Raw genomic sequence first — 27,275 nt, 5'->3', positions numbered from 1 at the left:
TTTTCGACAATAGGGCCTCTTTCTGGTTATGCTGTTATCTGATGTTTTCTTCGTATACGACAACTTATTATCCATAGATATTTTGCTATGGGAGAATTGAATAACGAATATGAAAGGATTGGTTATATCGAATATAAAAATAACAAGAGAAAGGGCACGATAAAAGCGTATAATATGCTTACAGCTGTTGTGTATTTTATATATTTCCAATCACAAAACTTGAAATATGTTTTCAAGCTTTCCGCGGTCTGTGGAAGATTTAGAGATTTAGATCACAACCTCTTTTCCACTTAAGATTTGACCTATTTTGTTCACGTCAAACAGTTTTCTTGAAGCTGTGTAGGCCTATCTTATCGCAGTTCACCTAATCAGTTAAATATTCTGCATAAAATAGTTTCGTAAAGATTTTAGCAATGGTGATATTCAGTCAGTCAATGGTAACATAAAAATAATAAAATTCAGCAATTTTATCGTTGTGCAGTTGTCATCGCAACCACTAAAACTACAAGAATAGCGTAATGCATCAACGATCTAACGTCCTTGTTCCAATCATTCCTCTTTTCAATAGCAAGTCACTCGGTAGATCAATGGAAATAGAAATAAGAAACCTGTTGGAAAAGGATACCGCTTTGTAGAAACATTTTGGAAGTCAGGCAAGAGATCTTTCTCGATAGGACATCTTGTTTTTGTCATGACATGATGTGTTTTTCGCCCAACTGCTCGATGCGTGACGACTCTTGGATAATATCTCATGATATCTCAGATCATTTTAACAACTTATACCGTAATCATTATATCTCACTGGCGTCAGAGTTGCGTAATCGAAATATTGGAAGATAGACAGAGTGATTTGTTTTTTCTCTATGAGATATCGAAAAGCTCTCTCTGTGCTGAAGTGATCGTGTCTCTTGATAGACCTGGTTATAATATGACTTATATAGTATCGTAGACTTGCCCTCTCATAATCGTAAGTGTATGATTCATTTATTTTCACCTCAGCGACACACATTTCCAGTAGGCCTATACATTATGTGTACTAATCGGAGAATACGATTGACAATGGCCTATCACGACTGTGCTCTGTATTGTATTAATTCAGCCTTGCAGAAGATTTGCCTCGTTTTATCTACCGAACCCATCACTAGGATGATTTTCAGCAACCTATTATTGGTTTGTCATAGATCGCAACGATTGTTGTTAGAAAGAAAATATCTGCATAGCATCTCTTCCACCAGATTAAGTTGAGTGTAAGCCCTAATATTTGGCTATGCTCACAATTTAATATAGTGTATACCCTATTATCAAAGTGCTATGACAAACTCTATGAGATGATTATGACAGATGATAAGAGAAGAAATCGAAACCTGCCAACCGATCACAGGAAAAAAAAAATTGTAAACTTTTGGAATGATTTTATGCGTTCATGTTATATACCACCTGTATGAAAATGTACAACAAATCAGGGAGCAAATCGAGCGTTTGCAAAGGTAAATAGGTAATTGCCCCAAATAAATGGTATGAATACCCTCGTCCACAACACAACTGCACGGAATTTCAGTACATCAGAGGATAGTCTTGAAACCAAATGTTGACCAACATCATTCTCACCGCGGCAAACTAAACGCTGAATTCAGCATTTTCTTCTCAAACAGATCTTTCTCCATTCATAAACAAACATCATGCATCTCAATTCATTTTTTTCCTCCCTGGAGTAACCAGAGAGAAAGAAAAAGAAAAGACCTGCACAGTAATGGTATTTTATTCTTTCTGAACATTGCCTGTTTTCCAGAGACTCGCTTCTCTGCATTCATGATTGACTCCATATTTTCGACCTTGACTCTTCGAGGGTAGCGCAAATAAAGATTACAATTCAGTGCAGTTTCTTATACGCCATAAATCGTTTCTCCAAAGTATTACTGTCACGATTCCACATGTGAGTGAGAAAGGGGGCGGGGGAAAGGAGGGGGGGGGGGGGAGATGTAGGAAGGGGAAGTCCGACCCATAGAACTGTTATCCATATGGGTTGTCACCAGCAAACTTCTAAGCATTTCATGATACATGTATAAACCGTGCTGGGGTGTCTATGAATTTGAGATTACGCAGTATGAACTCGGTAACACATTTTCCCAACTTTTTCACTCATCAAGGTTTTTCCTCACTTGTCAACAGTAGTAAACCTCTGCATAGATTATCGACACATCTTATACATCGGTAACTTGAAAGCGAAGCAATCATATTTGAAAGTGCTTTAGTATTTGACCATTTTGTTTCATGCGAGGAGGCTTTTGTGAATTCAGGTCTGAATGTCTCAGAAGTCTTTCCACTATGCTCTTAGATGGAAGAAATATTTTCCAAAACCAACACGAAGATGATTTCAGTACTTTATGATCACACCAAGTTTTTTCTGACAACATTCCACGCTAAGAGACCGTAGAACCGATATGCTGAAGTTAGCTACACAATTCACAGTTACTTGGACAATAATCCAAACAGACCACAGTCATTAGATACTAGCTTGTTGACTCACCTGGTGCTATCATGTACACTAACTTCAGACGTCAGAGTGACTCTCTCTCCCTTACCCCTCCACCCCTCCCCCTCTCTCCCTCTCTCGTCGTTTAGCTCCCCCCCCCCCTCTTTCTCTCTTGTCAAACCTTTTCAGTTTGTGTGGGTTTTTTTTTTTTCAGAGAAGCGATGCAGGCGAGACCAATTTTGTCTCAAATTTTCCGTGAGAACAAATTGTGAAGCACTCGCGTCTAGATGAATTATTTTATTTGTTTACCTCGAGGTGCAAATATTGTCCAAATGCCTTCCGATTCTTTACCTTTCTCAAACGATCCGGGGATGAAAGCAGAGTCCATCATCTGTCAACTCCCCGTTTGAAGACATCCCGTTAGAATGGGTGATTCGATAAATTGGATTATAGATATCATTGATTTACCAGTGCCGCACGGGGGAGTGCCGGGGTCGGCAGGAGTCGTCCCGTGGTGAGCTGGGGAGCAGCCGGTTGACATTGCAAATGTTTATCTTTTGCCACAATTCTGCCCACCAGGAGACCTGAACTTTGACAGAAATCCATCGATATGAAATTTGTAAATATCATATGCAATGACCATGTGTGTGTGTGTGTGTGTGTGTGTGTGTGTGTGTGTGTGTGTGTGTGTGTGTGTGTGTGTGCATGTCTGTAACGATGTAGGTGTGTGCGATAAGCTGGGAATAACTTGGGGAATGTAGGAGGGGCTATGGAAAGGAAGGATTCTATTCATTCTGGGGTGGACCACGTGTATCGAAACTCAGGATTGAAACATTTATTTGTCGAGTCCGTTCTCACGATCATTACCGAAGGCCATCTGTACAATCTCTTGAAGTAGAATCAGGCCGCTGGTAGAGAGAAAGCTCAAATAATCCGACATGCGATAACAGTTGCGTGTGGCTTTTCCAAATAAAACGTTCATGCGTAGAGGAATACAAAGTGATAAAATATGTCCATACTCAGCTTCTTCCTCAATATCTCATCTATCATTCTGTGTAAAAAAAACAACAACACAAAAACAAAAACAACTGCTGATTTGTTAAGAACTGAGATGCGTAACAGACTTGTTAATTGTTTGTTTGTATCATTTCCATCTGAGAAGATGCCTGGATAGTCAAATTCAAATTCAAATTCAAAATGATTTTATTTCCATTTAAAGTAATACAAAATAATATACATAACGCTTACATAAGTACATATTATTTTAAGGAACTTTGAATCACATAAGTTTCAATAAAATGTAGTCCGTATCTCAGCTGCAATAGCTGGTCTCCCATGGGGTCCAGTTAGATGTAAGGCAGGACCACTTCACCTGGTTAAACACCCTGCTCTTTACGTTGAATAAAATGAAGCGGGATCTCTTACGTGCATGATTTGTGACCCTCTCACACACGGGACCTCCATTTTATGTTCTATCCGAGGGACAGAGTGTTTTGCCTCTCATTGCTCAGTGGGACCAGGAAATCGAACCGGGGTCCTTTGGATCGTGATTGATTAACTAACCGCCCTATTTTATAATTCTAATAGCACAATAGTAGAAATCGGACGGAAAACAATAATTTAGAAATACTACTGTAAATTTGTAGGTCTGCGAAGACAAATAAACAAATAAGTGATATATGTGCATTCATGTGATTATATGCGGATCTTAAGCTTTTTCTTCTATAAAGTGATATCATTATGTAGCAATGATCCTGATGTCTCGTTATCATTACAGGTGCTTTCCTGGTGCCGTACCTCTTGACCCTGATCTTTGCTGGAATCCCGGTGTTCCTCTTCGAGACGTCCCTGGGTCAGCTCCTCAGTCTTGGTGGTCTCGGAGTCTGGAAGATTTGCCCGCTCTTCAAAGGTAAAGTTTCTCCATCCCCGACTTTAAAGGGATCACAAAGGGATGATGTAGTTTTGTTTGAAATGGGGCTCCATCCTCCGACTTTTAAGGGTTTGCAACTTTAAAGGGATCATGTAGTTGCTGAGATGGAGCTTCAGGTTTCCAACTTTAAAGGGATGGTGTAGTTTGGATTGCGTCAGTTTTCCAACTTTTTTGTGAGATAATGAGAAACCTCTTATGAAATATGAAAACGCATTCATTTCGAAGAGGAGGTATCAAAAAAAAGAGAGGTCCTAATAAAAGCCTTACCTTTCATTAGGACAACTTTGTTTTTAGTTGTTTTTTTTTATATCTCAGCCATTTCAAAACCAATTTTCATCAAATAAACTTAGACTTCCTCTTAGAATTGTATGCTCTTTGTCATTTCATTAGTGGTTTATAATTATCTCGCAAAAAGTTAAAATCTGCAATCCCCCATCTCACACCCAAATCATAGGCCTAACTTTCTTAAAGGCAAACATAAACAAAAAAAACTAGAGATTGTAATTTGTCATCACTGACAAATTAAGGTGATCCGATTTTTTTTTAATCAATGATTCGAGTCCTGATCGCAATAGGCATGACCATACAAGTTTCATCTGTGTTTAGAGACATTGGCCGTGTGATGTTTGCATTCTCATTTAGAAAAGGGAGTCATATCTGCCATCTTTGGTACCAAATTCTGTATACACTGAATAACGAAGATACAGCAATGAATACATATGACCTTTGACCCACCTTTGCACTCCCAAGATTGCATCTGATGAAAGAGTGGTTATTTTGTGAAATGATTCTCGCGACATCGTCTATACGTGTGAAAAATATGGGAAAGATAGGACAGGTATTCACTAAGATACAAGATGAAACATTTATGACCTTTGACCCTAATTTACATACCCAAGATGTTGTCCGATCTAGTAGTTGTTATTTTATGAAATAATGTACGAGACATGAACTAAACATGTGCAAAATATGGGGGTGATAGGGCGTGTTTTTCTTGAGTTATTGCAAAGAAAGTTGCAGAAAGAAAGAAATATCTCAATACATAGAAGATAAGCTTTAATTTCAACCAATTTTTTATCGTAATTCCGACATCGTATGAAAAAACGAAGGAAATAAAACGATAGCGCAAAGTCTCAGCTACAATATATTAAAATCTGGGAGAAATTCACCGAAGGGTAAGTGAGCTAGTGCTCGATAGAGACAATCATGTCAATTTTCACATTAAAGAAAATTCCCTCCCATAGAGATAACACGTCATAACGAAGATACAAAAAGAAGTACATATGACCTTTGACCTCAATTTGCACAGACAAGATGGCATCTGAGTAAATAGTGATTATTTTGTGAAATGATCCTTGTAACATGGTCTTTGCGTGTGCAAAATATGGGAAAGATAAGACATGTATTCACTAAGATACAGGGTGAAACACCTATGACCTTTGACCCTAATTTACATACCCAAGATGGTGTCCGATCAAGTAGCTGTTATTTTATGAAATAATTCACGTGACATGAACTAAACATGTGCAAAATATAGAAGTGATAGAGGCCGTTTTTCTTGAGTTATTGCAAAGAAAGTTGCAGAAAGAAAGAAATATCTCAATACATCGAAGATAAGCCTGAATTTCAACCCAATTTTGTGACGTAATTTTGACATCGTATGAAAAAACAAAGGGCACACTTACGGTAGCGTAAAGTCTCAGCTACAACATATTAAAATCTGGGAGAAATTTACCGAAGCTTAAGTGAGCTAGTGCTCGATAAAGATAGTCATGTCAATTTTCATTTCCAGAAAAACTGCACTCCCATAGAGATAACACGTAAACTGGTCAAATTTGACAAGATTACTTTTAATCCATTTTTACGAGGTGATACCGTTATCCAATCAGAACACTGTAATTTTATGTTTGAAAGAACATTAAATAAGCTACATCATACTGAAATCTGGGTGAAAATTGACAAAGGACTAGTGAGATACGCTCGAATGAACTTGAAATTTGATGACGTCATTTTGAAAATTTACTTTTTTTACTTTATTAAGAAATTTGATATCTTTTAATCATTTTGTCAGCGTTGCCAACCCATGAAATGACATGTACAACTCATCAGTTTTCAAAATATGTATAGAAAATGGGGGGTCACCGTCCATCCTGACGAGTAAAATCGGATTTAAAATCGGCAGTTTTTTGGCATAGTTGTACTGTATATCGCCATTGACGCGCGCGCGGAATTTCAACTTTGACGGGCCCGTATGACGTCATATTGAGTCGGATTGACTTGAAACTTGGTAGAAATATTCCTTGACATTTCAGGCAGCCGATACGTGTGAAAAAACCGGAAATTTCTATTGCATATAAGCTGTGCGTGCGTATATGCGCGCGCGCGTACGCGTCCGTCCGATTTTTTCAATTTTTCAAAAAATGCTCCAAATGGTCTGAAACGTGTGCAAAAAAATTTGAGCTCGATTTGAGCATACAAATATTTCAACGCGCGCGTACGCGCACGTATCAAGAGAAAATGTGAATTTTGAGAATATGAGTAGAATGCGCATAACTTGAAATATATGTGACGTAAATTTCATTGAAAAACTTCATTCCATTAATGAGATATGACTGAAAATGTGTTTTCATATAATGACGTCATAGTGACGTCACGGTCGACTGATCACTTTGATTTTAGTTCGATTGCCGTCTTTGGGACACGATACATACATGGTATAAGTTTGAAATTGATAGGCAGAGTACTTTCTGAGCTAACCTCTGCACAACTTTTGGGGAGAAATAAAGAAAGAAGAAGAAGAAGAAGAAAGAATCCGTACAGATACAATAGGTGATCCGAGTGGATACTCGGATCACCTAATAATGTACGAGACATGAACTAAACATGTGCAAAATATGGGGGTGATAGGGCGTGTTTTTCTTGAGTTATTGCAAAGAAAGTTGCAGAAAGAAAGAAATATCTCAATACATAGAAGATAAGCTTTGATTTCAACCAATTTTTTATCGTAATTCCGACATCGTATGAAAAAACGAAGGAAATGAAACGATAGCGCAAAGTCTCAGCTACAATATATTAAAATCTGGGAGAAATTCACCGAAGGGTAAGTGAGCTAGTGCTCGATAAAGACAATCATGTCAATTTTCACATTAAAGAAAATTCCCTCCCATAGAGATAACACGTCATAACGAAGATACAAAAAGAAGTACATATGACCTTTGACCTCAATTTGCACAGACAAGATGGCATCTGAGTAAAAAGTGATTATTTTGTGAAATGATCCTTGTAACATGGTCTTTGCGTGTGCAAAATATGGGAAAGATAAGACATGTATTCACTAAGATACAGGGTGAAACACCTATGACCTTTGACCCTAATTTACATACCCAAGATGGTGTCCGATCAAGTAGCTGTTATTTTATGAAATAATTCACGTGACATGAACTAAACATGTGCAAAATATAGAAGTGATAGAGGCCGTTTTTCTTGAGTTATTGCAAAGAAAGTTGCAGAAAGAAAGAAATATCTCAATACATCGAAGATAAGCCTGAATTTCAACCCAATTTTTTGACGTGATTTTGACATCGTATGAAAAAACAAAGGGCACACTTACGGTAGCGTAAAGTCTCAGCTACAACATATTAAAATCTGGGAGAAATTTACCGAAGCTTAAGTGAGCTAGTGCTCGATAAAGATAGTCATGTCAATTTTCATTTCCAGAAAAACTGCACTCCCATAGAGATAACACGTAAACTGGTCAAATTTGACAAGATTACTTTTAATCCATTTTTACGAGGTAATACCGTTATCCAATCAGAACACTGTAATTTTATGTTTGAAAGAACATTAAATAAGCTACATCATACTGAAATCTGGGTGAAAATTGACAAAGGACTAGTGAGATACGCTCGAATGAACTTGAAATTTGATGACGTCATTTTGAAAATTTACTTTTTTAACTTTATTAAGAAATTTGATATCTTTTAATCATTTTGTCAGCGTTGCCAACCCATGAAATGACATGTACAACTCATCAGTTTTCAAAATATGTATAGAAAATGGGGGGTCACCGTCCATCCTGACGAGTAAAATCGGATTTAAAATTGGCAGTTTTTTGGCATAGTTGTACTGTATATCGCCATTGACGCGCGCGCGGAATTTCAACTTTGACGGGCCCGTATGACGTCATATTGAGTCGGATTGACTTGAAACTTGGTAGAAATATTCCTTGACATTTCAGGCAGCCGATACGGGTGAAAAATTGGGAAATTTCTATTGCATATAAGCTGTGCGTGCGTATATGCGCGCGCGCGTACGCGTGCGTCCGATTTTTTCAATTTTTCAAAAAATGCTCCAAATGGTCTGAAACGTGTGCAAAAAAAATTTGAGCTCGATTTGAGCATACAAATATTTCAACGCGCGCGTACGCGCACGTACCAAGAGAAAATGTGAATTTTGAGAATATGAGTAGAATGCGCATAACTTGAAATATATGTGACGTAAATTTCATTGAAAAACTTCATTCCATTAATGAGATATGACTGAAAATGTGTTTTCATATAATGACGTCATAGTGACGTCACGGTCGACTGATCACTTTGATTTTAGTTCGATTGCCGTCTTTGGGACACGATACATACATGGTATAAGTTTGAACTTGATAGGCAGAGTGCTTTCTGAGCTAACCTCTGCACAACTTTTGGGGAGAAATAAAGAAAGAAGAAGAAGAAGAAAGAATCCGTACAGATACAATAGGTGATCCGAGAGGATACTCGGATCACCTAAATATATCATTTGCTCGTGGAGAATTCATCGTGGTTTTTTTAGAAAGTTTTCTGCTTTTCGCGCTGAAATAAGAGTAATATGATCATACACATTCAGCTTCTCTGGTTTTATAGTCACATTAATTGTTACTAAAAGGTTTTCTCTTATGAAGATGTGTAAAAAGTAACTGTGTACTCTATATACATACATATATACATATGTATATATTTACAGACCTCTTAACTATGGATCATATTTATTGACCCGTACAACAGTTGAATAATATAATGATAATATAATAACATAATAGATAGATAAAATGATAATATAAAAAGATAATACAACTAGAGATTGTAATTTGTCATCACTGACAAATTAAGGTGATCCGATTTTTTTTTTTAATCAATGATTTGAGTCCTGATCGTAATAGGCATGACAATACAAGTTTCATCTGTGTTTAGAGACATTGGCCGTGTGAGGTTTGGATTCTCATTTAGAAAAGGGAGTCACATCTGCCATCTTTGGTACCAATTCTGTATACACTGAATAACGAAGATACAGCAACGAATACATATGACCTTTGACCCACCTTTACACTCCCAAGATGGCATCTGAGGAAAAAGTGGTTATTTTGTGAAATGATTCTTGCGACATCGTCTATATTCGTGTGCAAAATATGGCAAAGATAGGACAGGTATTCACCAAGATGCAAAATGCAAAGTCTTAGGTACAACATAAAATCTGGGAGAAATTCACCGAAGGGTAAGTGAGAGCTAGTGCTCGATAAAGAAAAGCATGTCGATTTTCACATTAAAAAAAAATCCCTCCCATAGAGATAACACGTCATAACGAAAATACAGAAAGAAGTACATATGACCTTTGACCTCACTTTGCACACCCAAGATGGCGTCTGAGCAAAAAGTGGTTATTTTGTGAAATGATCCTTGTTACATGGTCTTTGTGTGTGCAAAATATGGGAAAGATAGGACATGTATTCACCAAGATACAGGATGAAACATTTATGACCTTTGACCCTAATTTACATACCCAAGATGGTGTCTGATCAAGTAGTTGTTATTTTATGAAATAATGTACGTGACATGAACTAAACATGTGCAAAATATGGGATTGATAGCCATTGTTGTTGTTCATCTATTGCACAGAAAGTAGTAGAAAGAAAGAAAAATAAAGAAAAAAATATGTTATTTTATAGAAATTTGAAGGAGAAGCATAAAAAAATCAGAAAAAGATAAAGTTAGGAAGGGAGATTAAGACTAACTAAAGAAAAAGAAGAAAAAAAGTGTTTAAAAAAATGAAAAAAAAAATATTGGCAGGGGTGAGCCTCGAACCAGGGACCTTAGGATTACGAGTCGGATGCGCTATGCAATGACCTATTTCATGCTCCATAGGCCCTGTGTATTAAGCAAAATGACGCTGCATCGAAGCCACGTGCCATTTTCAACCAAGTTTTTCGACGTGATGCCGACGTCGTATGAAAAAATGAAGGGCACACTTACGATAGCCCAAAGTCTCAGCTACAACATACTAAAATCTGGGAAAAATTCACCGAAGCAAAAGTGAGCTAGTGCTCGAAAAAGAGAGTCATGTCAATTTTCACTGCCAGAAAAACTGCTCTCCCATAGAGATAACACGTAAACTGGTCAAATTCTACAAGGATACATTCAATCCATTTTTACGAGGCGATGACGTCATCCAATCAAAAGGTTGTTTTTACATTAATGAAAGAACATTTCATAAGCTACAACATACTGAAATATGGGAGAAAATTGGCAGAGGATAAGTGAGATACGCTCGAGTAAACTTGTAATTTGATGACGTCATTTTGAAAATTTACTTTTTTTACTTTACTAAGAAATTTGATATCTTTTAATCATTTTGTCAGCATTGCCTACCCATGAAATGACATGTACAACTCATCAGCTTTCAATATATGTAAAGAAAATGGGGGGTCACCGTCCATCCTGACGAGTTAAATCGGATTTAAAATTGGCAGTTTTTTGGCATAGTTGCACTGTATATCGCCATTGACGCGCGCGCGGAATTTCAACTTTGACGGCCCCGTATGACGTCATATTGAGTCGGATTAACTTGAAACGTGGTATAAATATTCCTTGACATTTCAGACATGCGATCAAAGTGAAAAAACTGGAAATTTCAATTGCATATGAGCTGTGCGTGCGTATATGCGCGCGCGCGTACGCGTCCGTCCGATTTTTTCAATTTTTCAAAAAATGCTCCAAATGGTCTGAAACGTGTGCAAAAAAATTTTGAGCTCGATTGGAGCATACAAATATTTCAACGCGCGCGTACGCGCACGTTTTAAGAGAAAATATGAATTTTGAGAACATGAGTAGAATGCGCATAACTTTAAATATATGTGACGTAAATTTCATTGAAAAATTCTATTTCATTAATGAGATATGATTGAGAATGTGTTTTCATATAATGACGTCATAGTGACGTCACGGTCGACTGATCACAATGATACATTAGATTTGCCGTCTTTGGGACATGATGCATACATGGTATGATTTTGAAATTGATAGGCAGCGGACTTTCTGAGCTAACCTCTGCACAACTTTTGCGGAGAAATAAAGAAAGAAAGAAGAAGAAAGAATCCGTACAGATACAGAAGGTGATCCGAAGGATACTCGGATCACCTAATAACAATATGTAACTTAATGATAGAGAAATAGGAAGAAAGTAGTAGTGTGTAACAGAACTTTTTATATGAGTAGCAGGTTTCGGATTGAGAAAAAATAAAATCACATGACAACAAAATTGATGATGCTAGCAATGATTATAGAATGGATACGAAATAAGCTGAAGAATAGATCGTCTTCATCCTTCTCATAGATGTGGAGTAAACAGAAAATATTTCACCTGAAAGACATTTTTTACCATTATTTTGTAGATGAAACAAAAACCCAGCTTTAGTTCTTCAAACTAGTCCTAAAATGTGAGTTAGGGATAGAAACAACCAATGTAAAATTTTGAGTCAGTGTAATCAATGTTAAGTATTGTTGAATATACAAAATGTGAACAATAATTACAATAAAGATATGTAGACTAAACCGTCTATATACAGTAATATGGTTTAGTGGAAAAAATAGCAACATCTTCTTATCTTTTAGGCTTTATTACGAAATTTGTATATGGTAGGATATTTTGTGATACAACTGACCTACACATAATATGCATCAACTGTGATATCTCGAACATTTTCCAATCACTGTTCCCAATGGTAATGAGTACCTTTAAGCTTTGCGCTCTTTGTCAACTGGTTGAATCACATGAACCATAAAAATCATGATTCGTCGGATCCATCAGATTTGAACACCAAACGCCATTAACTCCTCCTGATGGAACTTTTCCTTGAATTAGGTGATCCGAGTATCCTCTCGGATCACCTTCTGTATCTGTACTGATTCTTTATTAGGTGATCCGAGTATCCTCTCGGATCACCTTCTGTATCTGTACGGAATCTTTAGGTGATCCGAGTATCCTCTCGGATCACCTTCTGTATCTGTACGGAATCTTTCTTTCTTTGTTTCTGGACAAAATTTGTGCAGAGGTTAGCTCAGAAAGTGCATTGCCTTTCAATGTCAAACTTATACCATATATGTATCGTCTCCCAAAGACGGCAATCGAACTAAAATCATGGTGATCAGTCGACCGTGACGTCACTATGACGTCATTATATGAAAACACATTCTCAATCATATCTCATTAATGGAATGGATTTTTTCAATGAAATTTACGTCACATATATTTCAGGTCAGGTGCATTCTACTCATATTCTCAAAATTCATCTATACCTTAAAACGTGCGCGTACGCGCGCGTTGAAATATTTGTATGCTCAAATCGAGCTCAAATTTTTTTTGCACACGTTTCAGACCATTTGGAGCATTTTTTGAAAAATTGAAAAATTTGGACGGACGCGTACGCGCGCGCTCATATACGCACGCACAGCTCATATGCAATAGAAATTTCCCGTTTTTTCACACTTATCGGCTGCCTGAAATGTCAAGGAATATGTCTACCAAGTTTCAAGTCAATCCGACTCAATATGACGTCATACGGGGCCGTCAAAGTTGAAATTCCGCGCGCGCGTCAATGGCGATATACAGTGCAACTATGCCAAAAAAATGACAATCTTAAATCCGATTTTACTCGTCAGGATGGACGGTGACCCCCCATTTTCTGTACATATTTTGAAAGCTGATGAGTTGTACATGTCATTTCATGGGGTGGCAATGCTGACAAAATGATTAAAAGATATCAAATTTCTTAATAAAGTAAAAAAAGTAAATTTTCAAAATGACGTCATCAAATTTCAAGTTCATTCGAGCGTATCTCACTAGTCCTTTGTCAATTTTCACCCAGATTTCAGTATGAGGTAGCTTATTTAATGTTCTTTGAAACATGAAATTACAATAATTTGATTGGATAACGGTATCACCTCGTAAAAATGGATTGAAAGTAATCTTGTCAAATTTGACCAGTTTACGTGTTATCTCTATGGGAGTGCAGTTTTTCTGGAAATGAAAATTGACATGACTATCTTTATCGAGCACTAGCTCACTTAAGCTTCGGTAAATTTCTCCCAGATTTTAATATGTTGTAGCTGAGACTTTACGCTACCGTAAGTGTGCCCTTTGTTTTTTCATACGATGTCAGAATCACGTCAAAAAATTGGGTTGAAATTCAGGCTTATCTTCGATGTATTGAGATATTTCTTTCTTTCTGCAACTTTCTTTGCAATAACTCAAGAAAAACAGCCTCTATCACTTCTATATTTTGCACATGTTTAGTTCATGTCACGTGAATTATTTCATAAAATAACAACTACTTGATCAGACACCATCTTGGGTATGTAAATTAGGGTCAAAGGTCATAAGTGTTTCATCCTGTATCTTAGTAAATACATGTCCTATCTGTCCCATATTTTGCACATGCAAAGACCATGTTACAAGGATCATTTCACAAAATAACTACTTTTTACTCAGATGCCATCTTGTCTGTGCAAATTGAGGTCAAAGGTTATATGTACTTCTTTTTGTATCTTCGTGATGACGTGTTATCTCTATGGGAGGGAATTTTCTTTAATATGAAAATTGACATGATTGTCTTTATCGAGCACTAGCTCACTTACCCTTCCGTGAATTTCTCCCAGATTTTAATATGTTGTAGCTGAGACTTTGCGCTATCGTTTTGTTGCCTTCGTTTTTTCATACGATGTCGGGATTACGATAAAAAATTGGTTGAATTTAAAGCTTATCTTCTATGTATTGAGATATTTCTTTCTTTCTGCAACTTTCTTTGCAATAACTCAAGAAAAACACGCCCTATCACCCCCATATTTTGCACATGTTTAGTTCATGTCTCGTACATTATTTCATAAAATAACAACTACTAGATCGGACAACATCTTGGGTATGTAAATTAGGGTCAAAGGTCATAAATGTTTCATCTTGTATCTGAGTGAATACCTGTCCTATCTTTCCCTTATTTTTCACACGTATAGACGATGTCGCGAGAATCATTTCACAAAATAACCACTATTTCATCAGATGCAATCTGGGAGTGCAAAGGTGGGTCAAAGGTCATATGTATTCATTGCTGTATCTTCGTTATTCAGTGTATACAGAATTTGGTACCAAAGATGGCAGATATGACTCCCTTTTCTAAATGAGAATGCAAACATCACACGACCAATGTCTCTAAACACAGATGAAACTTGTATGGTCATGCCTATTGCGATCAGGACTCGAATCATTGATAAAAAAAAATCGGATCACCTTAATTTGTCAGTGATGACAAATTACAATCTCTAGTTCTTCTTTCTTTGTTTCTTTCTTTATTTCTCCTCAAAAGTTGTGCAGAGGTTAGCTCAGAAAGTGCTATGCCTATCAAGTTCAAACTTATACCATGTATGTATCGTGTCCCAAAGACGACAGATCAAGTAAAATCATTGTGATCAGTTGACCGTGACGTCACTATGACGTCATTATATGAAAACACATTCTCAATCATATCTCATTAATGGGATGGAATTTTTAAATGAAATTTACGTCACATATATTTCAAGTCAAGCGAATTCTATTCATATTGTCAAAATTTATATTTTCTCTTAAAACGTGCGCGTACGCGCGCGTTGAAATATTTGTATGCTCCAATCAAGCCCAAAATTTTTTTGCACACGTTTCAGACCATTTAGAGCATTTTTTGAAAAAATGAAAAAATCGGACGGACGCGTACGCGCGCGCGCATATACGCACGCACAGCTCATATGCAATCGAAATTTCCCATTTTTTTCACTGTGATCAGATGTCTGAAATGTGAAGGAATATTTCTACCAAGTTTCAAGTCAATCCGACTCAATATGACGTCATACGGGCCCGTCAAAGTTGAAATTCCGCGCGCGCGTCAATGGCGATAGACAGTGCAACTATGCCAAAAAACCGCAAATCTTAAATCCGATTTTACTCGTCAGGATGGACGGTGACCCCCCATTTCCTTTACATATTCTGAAAGCTGATGAGTTGTATATGTCATTTCATGGGTTGGCGATGCTGAAAAAATGATTAAAAGATATCAAATTTCTTAATAAAGTAAAAAAAGTAAATTTTCAAAATGACGTCATCAAATTTCAAGTTTACTCGAGCGTATCTCACTTATCCTTTGCCAATTTTCACCCAAATTTCAATATGTTGTAGCTTATGAAATGCTCTTTCATAAATTAAATACACAATTTTCATTAGATGACGACATCACCTCGAAAAAATGGATTGAAGGTAACCTTGTCAAATTTGACCAGTTTACGTGTAATCTCTATGGGAGTGCAATTTTTATGGAAATGAAAATTGACATGACTATCTTTATCGAGCACTAGCTCACTTATGCTTTAGTGAATTTCTCTAAGGTTTTAATATGTTGTAGCTGAGACGTAGGGCTATCGTAAGTGTGCCCTTTGTTTTTTCATACGTTGTCGGGATCACGTGAAAAAACTTGGTTGAAATTAAAGTTTATCTTCGATGTATTGAGATATTCCTTTCTTTTTGCAACTTTATGTGCAATAACTCAAGAAAAACATACCCTATCACCACCATATTTTGCACATGTTTAGTTCATGTCACGAACATTATTTCATAAAATAACAACTACTTGATCAGACGCCATCTTGGGTATGTAAATTAGGGTCAAAGGTCATAAATGTTTCATCCTGTATCTTGGTGAATACATGACCTATCTTTCCCATATTTTGCACACGTAAAATCCATGTTACAGGGATCATTTCATAAAATAACCACTTTTTGCTCAGATGCCATCTTGTCTGTGCAAAGTGGGGTCAAAGGTCATATGTACTTCTTTTTCTATGTTCGCTATGACGTGTTATCTCTATGGGAGGGAATTTTTTAGATGTGAAAATTGACATGACTCTCTTTATCGAGCACTATCTTACTTATGCTTCGGTGAATTTCTCTCAGATTTTGATATGTTGTAGCTGAGACTTTGCAGTATCAGGACTCGAATCATTGATAAAAAAAATCGGATCACCTTAATTTGTCAGTGATGACAAATTACAATCTCTAGTCTTCTTCTTCTTTCTTTATTTCTGGACAAAAGTTGTGTATCTACGTACTCAGAAAGTACCCAGAGTATCAATTTCAAACTCATACCATATATGTATCATGTCCCAAAGACGAAAAATTTTATAAAATCATAGTGATCAGTCGACCGTGACGTCACTATGACGTCATTATATGAAAACACATTTTCATGCATATCTCATTAATAGAATAGAATTCTTCAATGAAATTTACGTCACATATATTTTAAGTCAAGCGGATTCTACTCATATTTTCAAAATTCATATTTATCTTAGAACGCGCGCGTACGCGCGCGTTGAAATATTTGTATGCTCAAATCGAGCTCAAATTTTTTTTGCATACGTTTCAGACCATTTGGAGCATTTTTTGAAAAATTAAAAAATTGGACGGACGCGTACGCGCGCGCACATATACGCACGCACAGCTCATATGCAATAGAAATTTCCCGTTTTTTTACACTTATCGGATGCCTAAAATGTCAAGGAATATTTCTACCAAGTTTCAAGTCAATCCGACTCAATATGACGTCATACGGGCCCGTCAAAGTTGAAATTCCGCGCGCGCGTCAATGGCGAAATACAGTGCAACAATGCCAAAAAACCGCCAATTTTAAATCCGATATTACTCGTCAGGATGGACGGTGACCCTCCATTTTCTTTTTATATTCTGAAAGCTGATGAGTTGTACATATCATTTCATGGGTTGGCGATGCTGAAAAAATGATGAAAAGATATCAAATTTCTTAATAAAGTAAAAAAAGTAAATTTTCAAAATGACGTCATCAAATTTCAAGTTCATTCGAGCGTATGTCACTAGTCCTTTGTCAATTTTCACCCAGATTTCAGTATGATGTAGCTTATTTAATGTTCTTTCAAACATAAAATTACAATATTTTGATTGGATAACGGTATCACCTCGTAAAAATGGATTAAAAGTAATCTTGTCAAATTTGACCAGTTTACGTGTTATCTCTATGGGAGTGCAGTTTTTCTGGAAATGAAAATTGACATGACTATCTTTATCGAGCACTAGCTCACTTAAGCTTCGGTAAATTTCTCCCAGATTTTAATATGTTGTAGCTGAGACTTTACGCTACCGTAAGTGTGCCCTTTGTTTTTTCATACGATGTCGGAATCACGTCAAAAAATTGGGTTGAAATTCAGGCTTATCTTCGATGTATTGAGATATTTCTTTCTTTCTGCAACTTTCTTTGCAATAACTCAAGAAAAACGGCCTCTATCACTTCCATATTTTGCACATGTTTAGTTCATGTCACGTACATTATTTCATAAAATAACAACTACTTGATCGGACACCATCTTGGGTATGTAAAGTAGGGTCAAAGGTCATAAGTGTTTCACCCTGTATCTTAGTGAATACATGTCCTATCTTTCCCATATTTTGCACACGCAAAGACCATGTTACAAGAATTATTTCACAAAATAACCACTTTTTACTCAGATGCCATCTTGTCGTTGCAAATTGAGGTCAAAGGTCATATGTACTTCTTTTTGTATCTTCGTTATGACGTGTTATCTCTATGGGAGGGAATGCAATAACTCAAGAAAAACACGCCCTATCACCCCCATATTTTGCACATGTTTAGTTCATGTCTCGTACATTATTTCATAAAATAACAACTACTAGATCAGACAACATATTGGGTATGTAAATTAGGGTCAAAGGTCATAAATGTTTCATCTTGTATCTTAGTGAATACCTGTCCTATCTTTCCCATATTTTCCACACGTATAGACGATGTCGCGAGAATCATTTCACAAAATAACCACTATTTCATCAGATGCAATCTTGGGAGTGCAAAGGTGGGTCAAAGGTCATATGTATTCATTGCTGTATCTTCGTTATTCAGTGTATACAGAATTTGGTACCAAAGATGGCAGATATGACTCCCTTTTCTAAATGAGAATGCAAACATCACACGGCCAATGTCTCTAAACACAGATGAAACTTGTATGGTCATGCCTATTGCGATCAGGACTCGAATCATTGATAAAAAAAAATCGGATCACCTTAATTTGTCAGTGATGACAAATTACAATCTCTAGTTGATTTTGCATCGCATTACCGGTGCTTGTATGGGAAACACCATGGAATATGATCGTGTACAGGTGGTTTTGTAATGACAAGAGACCTGGTACTCGTGCGACCTGGATGCTATCTGTCACGGTTTGCATGTGCGTGTGTGGTTCCATCGTTTTTACAATATTGTCTTTTTTTCTACATGTATTCGCCTTTGAGACTTCGTTTCCCTGTCTTGCATGTCATCTGCCCCCCCTATAAATCGTGGAGATGGGGAATGTTAACCGAAGCAACTAACAACATAATTCTAGTAAGACCAACGTCAAAACTTGGAGGCAGTTTTAGTCCATTGAAACACAGAATCTGAAGAAAGTGTTTGCTTGTTCATCATCTACAACTTGTGAAAACCGTGGAAATTTTGTGAGAATTTGAGAGTATTCATCAAAACTGTTACTCGTAGTAGGCCTTTGTGTCCATTTTATAATTAGACTGTTCTGTGAGATAGAAACCTTATTTTTTCCTCTAATAGACATGATAATCTACAAAGCTACCAATAATATATAAACCTCATCCACTAAGGATCTGTTCCATCTCCACCGCAATACTTTGAATAGGCTCCCATGAGTTTTGGTCATGTCCTTAGGCTTATTTTCTGTCGTCGAGTAAGAGAAGATGTTAACTTTATGAGACGTGTGTCGCGCAATATGCGAAGGTCAAAAGATCACGCATATAAACATATGTTAAAGGGATCGTATAGTTTTGGTTGAGACCTAATTTCAGGTTTCTAACATTTTTTGGTGAGATAATGAGAAACCTCTTATGAAATATGAAAGAACATGTAATTCCATGAGGAATTCAACGTTTATTTGATTAAAATTGGTTTTGAAATGGCTGAGATATCCAAAACAGAGCGATTCAATAAAGTGTGGGACCCACATTTTATTACGATCGCTTTGTAATACTTTGTTTTTGGCTGTTTCAGTCATTCCAAACCCGATTTTCATCAAATAAATTTTGAATTCCTCTTAAAATGGTATGCTCTGTACTATTTCATAAGTGTTTTCTTGGTATCTCACAAAAAGTTAAAAGCCCAATATTCTCATCTCCACCAATACTGTACTATCCCTTTAATGGTAAATTACATGAACACTGAGTAGTTAGCTCGGTTTACCTATAGCCAGGGGAAAAAATATCTATGTTATCTGCAAATCACATGGAATCTTGCAAACACTTCCCTCGAAATTTATGACTGCAACATTCTGTTTGGAGCATCTGGCCTTCGAAAGCTTTTAGATGACAAAGTAATTCAAAGTGTTCATTGCGCGTTCGGGCCTCTGTCATGTATCAGGAATTAATAACTGTGCGAGCTGTTCTACCGATGAAATAAATGTGATGAAAGTTCAACAATAAAAAGTCAAGTAACAGACGGTGAGCATGAAGGACAGTGGAAAGAGAAGAATCTTAACCCATTCCCTACAAAATTATCAAATCCTTGTACACTTTACACAGGAACCACAGGCAATCAGTTAAACACTCTAGGTGATGTACAAAATGAAATCTATGCATGTGATGTACCTCCATTTTACGTCGAACGAGAAAATGTAGGGAGAGACAGAGAGAGGTTTGGTAACACATTTGATATTGGACAGATGCAGTGACTATGACTACAATTCTTGTTACAAAACAAGATACAATCTTTTGTGACTGTGATGACATCGGCTTTGTTTCACCTGTTCCTATCTATTGTCAAATTGAATAAGGCTAAACTTTTTGTTCCTTCGTTTCATTTAATTTCATTTATTGAGTTTCCACACAATTTTGTAACAAACACCTAGAGATCAGTGAAAAGTAACAAATATTTGAAAATTCAGTGCACATAGATTATAGATAATATTACATGATATAGAATGGATTTAAATCAGGCTAGAGTACGTGACATCCATACTGGGAAATTAAGATAATGTGCGGGAAAACCTACAAAAAAGCAGATGCTTCCTCGTCACACATTGTGAAATCGAGTCGCATTTTCATGCCTTCCACAATGATCCTCGCGCATGTAGCCATATCAATAGACCTATATCTTCGTTCGGTTGTAGCACCATTTATCAATTTGATATCCCAAAAGATTATCATTACTGACCCTTTTCACTAGGTATGGGACGTAAGTCTTTTTAGACACAAGGAAATGATGTGGCTGGAGGCACGGCATAGGAGCTCCACACATTATCGTTAGTGAATGCAGCTTGACTCTGTAACCCAAATCTTGAGTTATAAAGATGTTTTATGGTGCTTAGAATTGACATCTAAACCTTATGTTAAACGCTTGACTTCATTTGAACCCCAAAGCCAATTTTCTCAAAATCTGATGGTCTGTATTTTTACCGTTTCTGAGTTATAGATGGGTCTAGGCGTTTGTCTCTGAACGCATACTTTTCTTTGTTTCTTTCCAGCCCTCTTTCTTTCTGCCTATCTTTCTATCCTCCTCCTAATTCATCAATCTATCACTCTCTTCTATCTGGTTACACTTCTTGTCTATCTTACTCTGTCTTCCTCTTCTTCCATCTGCAGAGAACACAACCTTGCTAGAACACAAGATGTGTGTTAACGAATGGGGCTAGCTCGTGGAGTATTTCATACCGTTTGTGATCCATCATTTGGATGTTTCCCACAGTTTGACTGATGCAGCGTGACCCATTCATCTTTGTACTTTTCTCCTCGTGCAACGAGAATTGTTAGTCCCTCCACATGTTGTTCCACCCATCCGTGTACAGCTGAACACCGAAACAAATGGAAACTAGAGATTGTAATTTGTCATCACTGACAAATTAAGGTGATCCGATCTTTTTTTTAATCAATGATTCAAGTCCTGATCGCAATAGGCATGACCATGCAGGTTTCATCTGTGGTCAGAGACATTGGCCGTGTGATGTTTGGATTCTCATTTAGAAAAGGGAGTCATATCTGCTATCTTTGGTACCAAATCTGTATACACTATAACGAAGATACAACAACAAGTACATATGACCTTTGACCCCACTTTGCACAACCTAGATGGCATCTGAGCAAAAAGTGATTATTTTGTGAAATGATTCTTGTAACATGATCTTTGCGTGTGCAAAATATGGGAAAGATAAGACATGTATTCACCAAGAAACAGGATGAAACATTTCTGACCTTTGACCCTAATTTACATACCCAAGATGTTGTCCGATCAAGTAGTTGTTATTTTATGAAATAATGTACGTGACATGAACTAAATATGTGCAAAATATGGTGGTGATAGGGTATCTTTTTCCTGAGTTTTTGCAAAGAAAGTTGCAGAAAGAAAGAAATATTTAATACATCGAAGATAAGCTTTAATTTCAACCAAGTTTTTTGACGTGATCCCGACATCGTATGAAAAAACAAAGGGAACATCACCAATAGCCCAAAGTCTAAGCTACAACATATTAAAATCCAGGAGAAATTCACCGAAGCATAAGTGAGCTAGTGATTGATAAAGATAGTCATGTCAATTTTCATTTCCAGAAAGACTGCACTCCCATAGAGATAACACGTAAACTGGCCAAATTTGACAAGGTTACGTTCAATCCATTTTTAAGAGGTGATAACGTCATCCAAGCTAAACTGTGTTATTACGTTAATGAAAGACTATTTAATAAGCTACAACATACTGAAATCTGGACCAAAATCGGCAAAGGATAAGTGAGATACGCTCGAGTGACCTTGAAATTTGATGACGTCATTTTGAAAATTTACTCTTTTTATTTCATTAAGAAATTTGATATCTTTTAATCATTTTTTCAGCATTGCCACCCCATGAAATGACATGTACATCTCATCAGCTTTCGAAATATTTAAAGAAAATAGGGGGTCACCGTCCATCCTGACGAGTAAAATCGGGTTTAAAATTGGCGGTTTTTTGGCCTAGTTGCACTGTATATCGCACTTGACGCGCGCGCGGAATTTCAACTTTGACGGGCCCGCATGACGTCATATTGAGTTGGATTGATTTGAAACTTTGTCGAAATATTCCTTGACATTTTAGGCAGACGATAATTGTGAAAAAACGGGAAATTTCTATTGCATATTAGCTGTGCGTGCGTATATGCGCGCACGCGTACGCGTCCGTCCGATTTTTTCTATTTTTCAAAAAATGCTCCAAATGGTCTGAAACGTGTCCAAAAAAATTTTGAGCTCGATTGGAGCATACAAATATTTTAACGCGCGCGTACGCGCACGTTTGAAGAGTACAGATGAATTTTGAGAACATGAGTAGAATCAACTTGATTCGAACTATATGTGAGGTAAATTTCATAGAAAAATTCCATTCCATTAATGAGATATGAATGAGAATGTGTTTTCATATAATGACGTCATAGTGACGTCACTTTCGACTGATCACTATGATTTTATTAGATCTGTCGTCTTTGGGACATGATACATATATGGTATAATTTTGACATTGATAGGATAAGGACTTTCTGAGCTAACCTCTACACAACATTTGAGGAGAAAGAACTTTTTTGTGACAACGGGAAGTTTAACACTAGAGATTGTAATTTGTCATTACTGACAAATTAAGGTGATCCGATTTTTTTTTTATCAATGATTCGAGTCCTGATCGCAATACGCATGACCATACAGGTTTCATCTGTGTTTAGAGACATTGGCCGTGTGATGTTTGGACTCTCATTTAGAAAAGGGAGTCATATCTGCCATCCTTGGTACTAAATTCTGTATACACTAGATAACGAAGATACAGCAACGAATACATATGACCTTTGACCCACCTTTACACTCCCAAGATGGCACCTGAGGAAAAAGTGGTTAATTTGTGAAATGATTCTTGCGACATCGTCTATAAGTGTGCAAAATATGGGAAAGATAGGACAGGTATTCACCAAGATACAAGATGAAACAGTTATGACCTTTGACCCTTATTTACATACCCAAGATGGCGTCTGATCAAGAAGTCGTTATTTTATGAAATAATGTAGGTGACATGAACTAAACATGTGCAAAATATGGTGGTGATAGAGCATGTTTTTCTTCAGTTTTTGCAAAGAAAGTTGCGCAAAGAAAGAAATATTTCAATACATCGTAGATGAGCTTTAATTTCAACCAAGTATTTTGACGTGATACTGACATCGTGTGAAGAAACAAAGGGTACTTACATGATAGCACAAAGTTTCAGCTACAACATATTAAAATCTAGGAGAAATTCACTGAAGCATAAGTGAGATAGTGCTTGATAAAGATAGTCATGTCAATTTCACATCTAGAAAAACTCCCTCCCATAGAGATAACACGTAATAGCGAAGATTGAGAAAGAAGTACATATGACCTTTTACCCCACTTTGCACACCCAAGATGGCATCTGAGCAATTAGTAGTTATTTTTTGAAATGATCCTTATAACATGGTCTTTACGTGTGCAAAATATGAGAAAGATAGGACATATATTTACCAAGATACAGGATGAAACATTTATGACCTTTGACCCTAATTTACATACCCAAGATGGCGTCTGATCAAGTAGTTGTTACTTCGTGAAATAATGTTCGTGACATGAACTAAACATATGCAAAATATGGTGGTGATAGGGTATGTTTTTCTTGAGTTATTGCACAGAAAGTTGCAGAAAGAAAGAAATATTTCAATACATCGAAGATAAGCTTTAATTTCAACCAAGTTTTTTCACGTGATCCCGACAACGTATGAAAAAACGAAGGGCACATTACCGATAGCCCTACGTCTCAGCTACAACATATTAAAATCTTAGAGAAATTCACCGAAGCATAAGTGAGCTAGTACTCGATAAAGATAGTCATGTCAATTTTTATTTCCATAAAAATTGCACTCCCATAGAGATTACACGTAACCTGGTCAAATTTGACAAGGTTACCTTCAATCCATTTTTTCGAGGTGATGTCGTCATCTAATTAAAATTGTATAATTATATTTATAAAAGAACATTTCATAAGCTACAACATATTGAAATTTGGGTGAAAATTGGCAAAGGATAAGTGAGATACGCTCGAGTAAACTTGAAATTTGATGACGTCATTTTGAAAATTTACTTTTTTTACTTTATTAAGAAATTTGATATCTTTTAATCATTTTGTCAGCATAGCCAGCCCATGAAATGACATGTACAACTCATCAGCTTTCAAAATATGTAAAGAAACTGCGGGGTCACCGTTCATCCTGGCGAGTAAATTCGGATTTAAAATTGGCGGTTTTTTGGCATTGTTGCACTGTATATCGCCATTGACGCGCGCGCGGAATTTCAACTTTGGCGGGCCCGTATGACGTCATATTGAGTCGGATTGAATTGAAACTTGGTAGAAATATTCCTTGACATTTCAGTCATCCGATAAGTGTAAAAAAACGGGAAATTTCTATTGCATATGAGCTGTGCGTGCGTATATGTGCGCGCGCGTACGCGTCCGTCCAATTTTTTCAATTTTTCAAAAAATGCTCCAAATGATCTGAAACGTGTGCAAAAAAAATTTGAGCTCGATTGGAGCATGTCAATATTTTAACGTGCGCGTACGCGCACGGTTTGAGTGTAAACTGAAATGTGAGAAAATGGGTAGAATACGCTTGATTTGAACTATATTTGACGTAAATTTCATTGAAAAATTCCTTTCCATTAATGAGATATTAATGAAAATGTGTTTTCATATAATGACGTCATAGTGACGTCACGGTCCACTGATCACAATGATTTTACAAAATCTGTCGTCTTTGTGACATGATATATGTATGGTATAATTTTGAAATTGATAGGCAGAGGACTTTCTGAGTTAATCTCTGCACAACTTTTGTCCAGAAATAAAGAATCAGTACAGATACAATAGGTGATCCGAAGGATACTCGGATCACCTAACTAGAGATTGTAATTTGTCATCACTGACAAATTAAGGTGATCCGATTTTTTTTTAAATCAATGATTCAAGTCCTGATAGTGCAAAGTCTCAGCTACAACATATTAAAATCTGAGAGAAATTCACCGAAGATAGTGCTCGATAAAGAGAGTCATGTCAATTTTCACATCTAAAAAATTCCCCCCATAGAGATAACACGTCATAGCGAAGATAGAAAAAGAAGTACATATGACCTTTTACCCCACTTTGCACACCCAAGATTGCATCTGAACAAAATGTGGTTATTTTATGAAATGATCCCTGTAACATGGTCTTTACGTGTGCAGAATATGGGAAAGATAGGACATGTATTCACCAAGATACAGGATGAAACATCTATGGCCTTTGACCCTAATTTACATACCCAAGATGGTGTCTGATCAAGTAGTTGTTATTTTATGAAATAATGTTCGTGACATGAACTAAACATGTGCAAAATATGGTGGTGATAGGGTATGTTTTTCTTGAGTTATTGCACATAAAGTTGCAAAAAGAAAGACATATTTCAATACGTCGTTGATGAGCTTTAATTTCAACCAAGTATTTTGACGTGATACCAACATCGTGTGAAAAAACAAAGGGCGCATATGGTAGCACAAAGTCTCAGCTACAACATATTAAAATCTAGGAGAAATTCACTGAAGCATAAGTGAGCTAGTGCTTGATAAAGATAGTCATGTCAATTTTCACATCTAAAAAATTCCGTCCCATAGAGATAACACGTCATAGCGAACATAGAAAAAGAAGTACATATGACCTTTGACCCCACTTTGCACACCCAAGATAGCATCTGAGCAATTAGTGGTTATTTTATGAAATGATCCCTGTAACATGGTCTTTACGAGTGCAAAATATGAGAAAGATAGGACCTGTATTCACCAAGATACAGGATGAAACATCTATGACCTTTGACCCTAATTTACATACCCAAGATGTTGTCCGATCTAGTAGTTGTTATTTTATTAAATAATGTACGTGTCATGAACTAAACATGTGCAAAATATGGGGGTGATAGGGCGTGTTTTTCTAGAGTTATTGCAAAGAAAGTTGCAGAAAGAAAGAAATATCTCAATACATAGAAGATAAGCTTTAATTTCAACCAAGTTTTTTATCGTGATGTCGACATCGTATGAAAAAACGAGGGGCAATATCCCGATAGCGCAAAGTCTCAGCTACAACATATTAAAATCTGGGAGAAATTCACCGAAGGGTAAGTGAGCTAGTGCTCGATGAAGACAATCATGTCAATTTTCACATTTAAAAAAATGCCCTCCCGTAGAGACAACACGTCATAACGAAGATACAAAAAGAAGTACATATGACCTTTGACCTCAATTTGCACAGACAAGATGGCATCTGAGTTAAAAGTAGTTATTTTGTGAAATGATCCTTGTAACATGGTCTTTACGTGTGCAAAATATGAGAAAGATAGGACATGTATTCACTCAGATACAGGATGAAACATTTATGACCTTTGACCCTAATTTACATACCCAAGATGGTGT

General features: G+C 36.6%; 1 protein-coding gene across 1 annotated transcript in view; it reads left to right on the top strand.

Annotated features, from left to right (window-relative positions):
• The window catches only part of LOC139717743 (sodium- and chloride-dependent GABA transporter 1-like), a 140,139-nt gene that overhangs the window by 43,189 nt on the left and 69,675 nt on the right, over positions 1-27,275 (top strand). Inside the window, exon 2 of the mRNA XM_071629247.1 lies at positions 4,251-4,382. Coding sequence (XP_071485348.1) covers positions 4,251-4,382 — 132 coding nt within the window. The remainder of the gene's footprint in view (positions 1-4,250; positions 4,383-27,275) is intronic.

The sequence above is a fragment of the Diadema antillarum genome, unplaced genomic scaffold (assembly GCF_040938485.1).
Source record: "Diadema antillarum isolate AM-2024a unplaced genomic scaffold, OU_Dant_1.0 scf00000081, whole genome shotgun sequence".
Classification (NCBI taxonomy): Eukaryota; Metazoa; Echinodermata; class Echinoidea; order Diadematoida; family Diadematidae; genus Diadema; species Diadema antillarum.
This window is presented reverse-complemented; position numbering and strand designations above follow the sequence as displayed.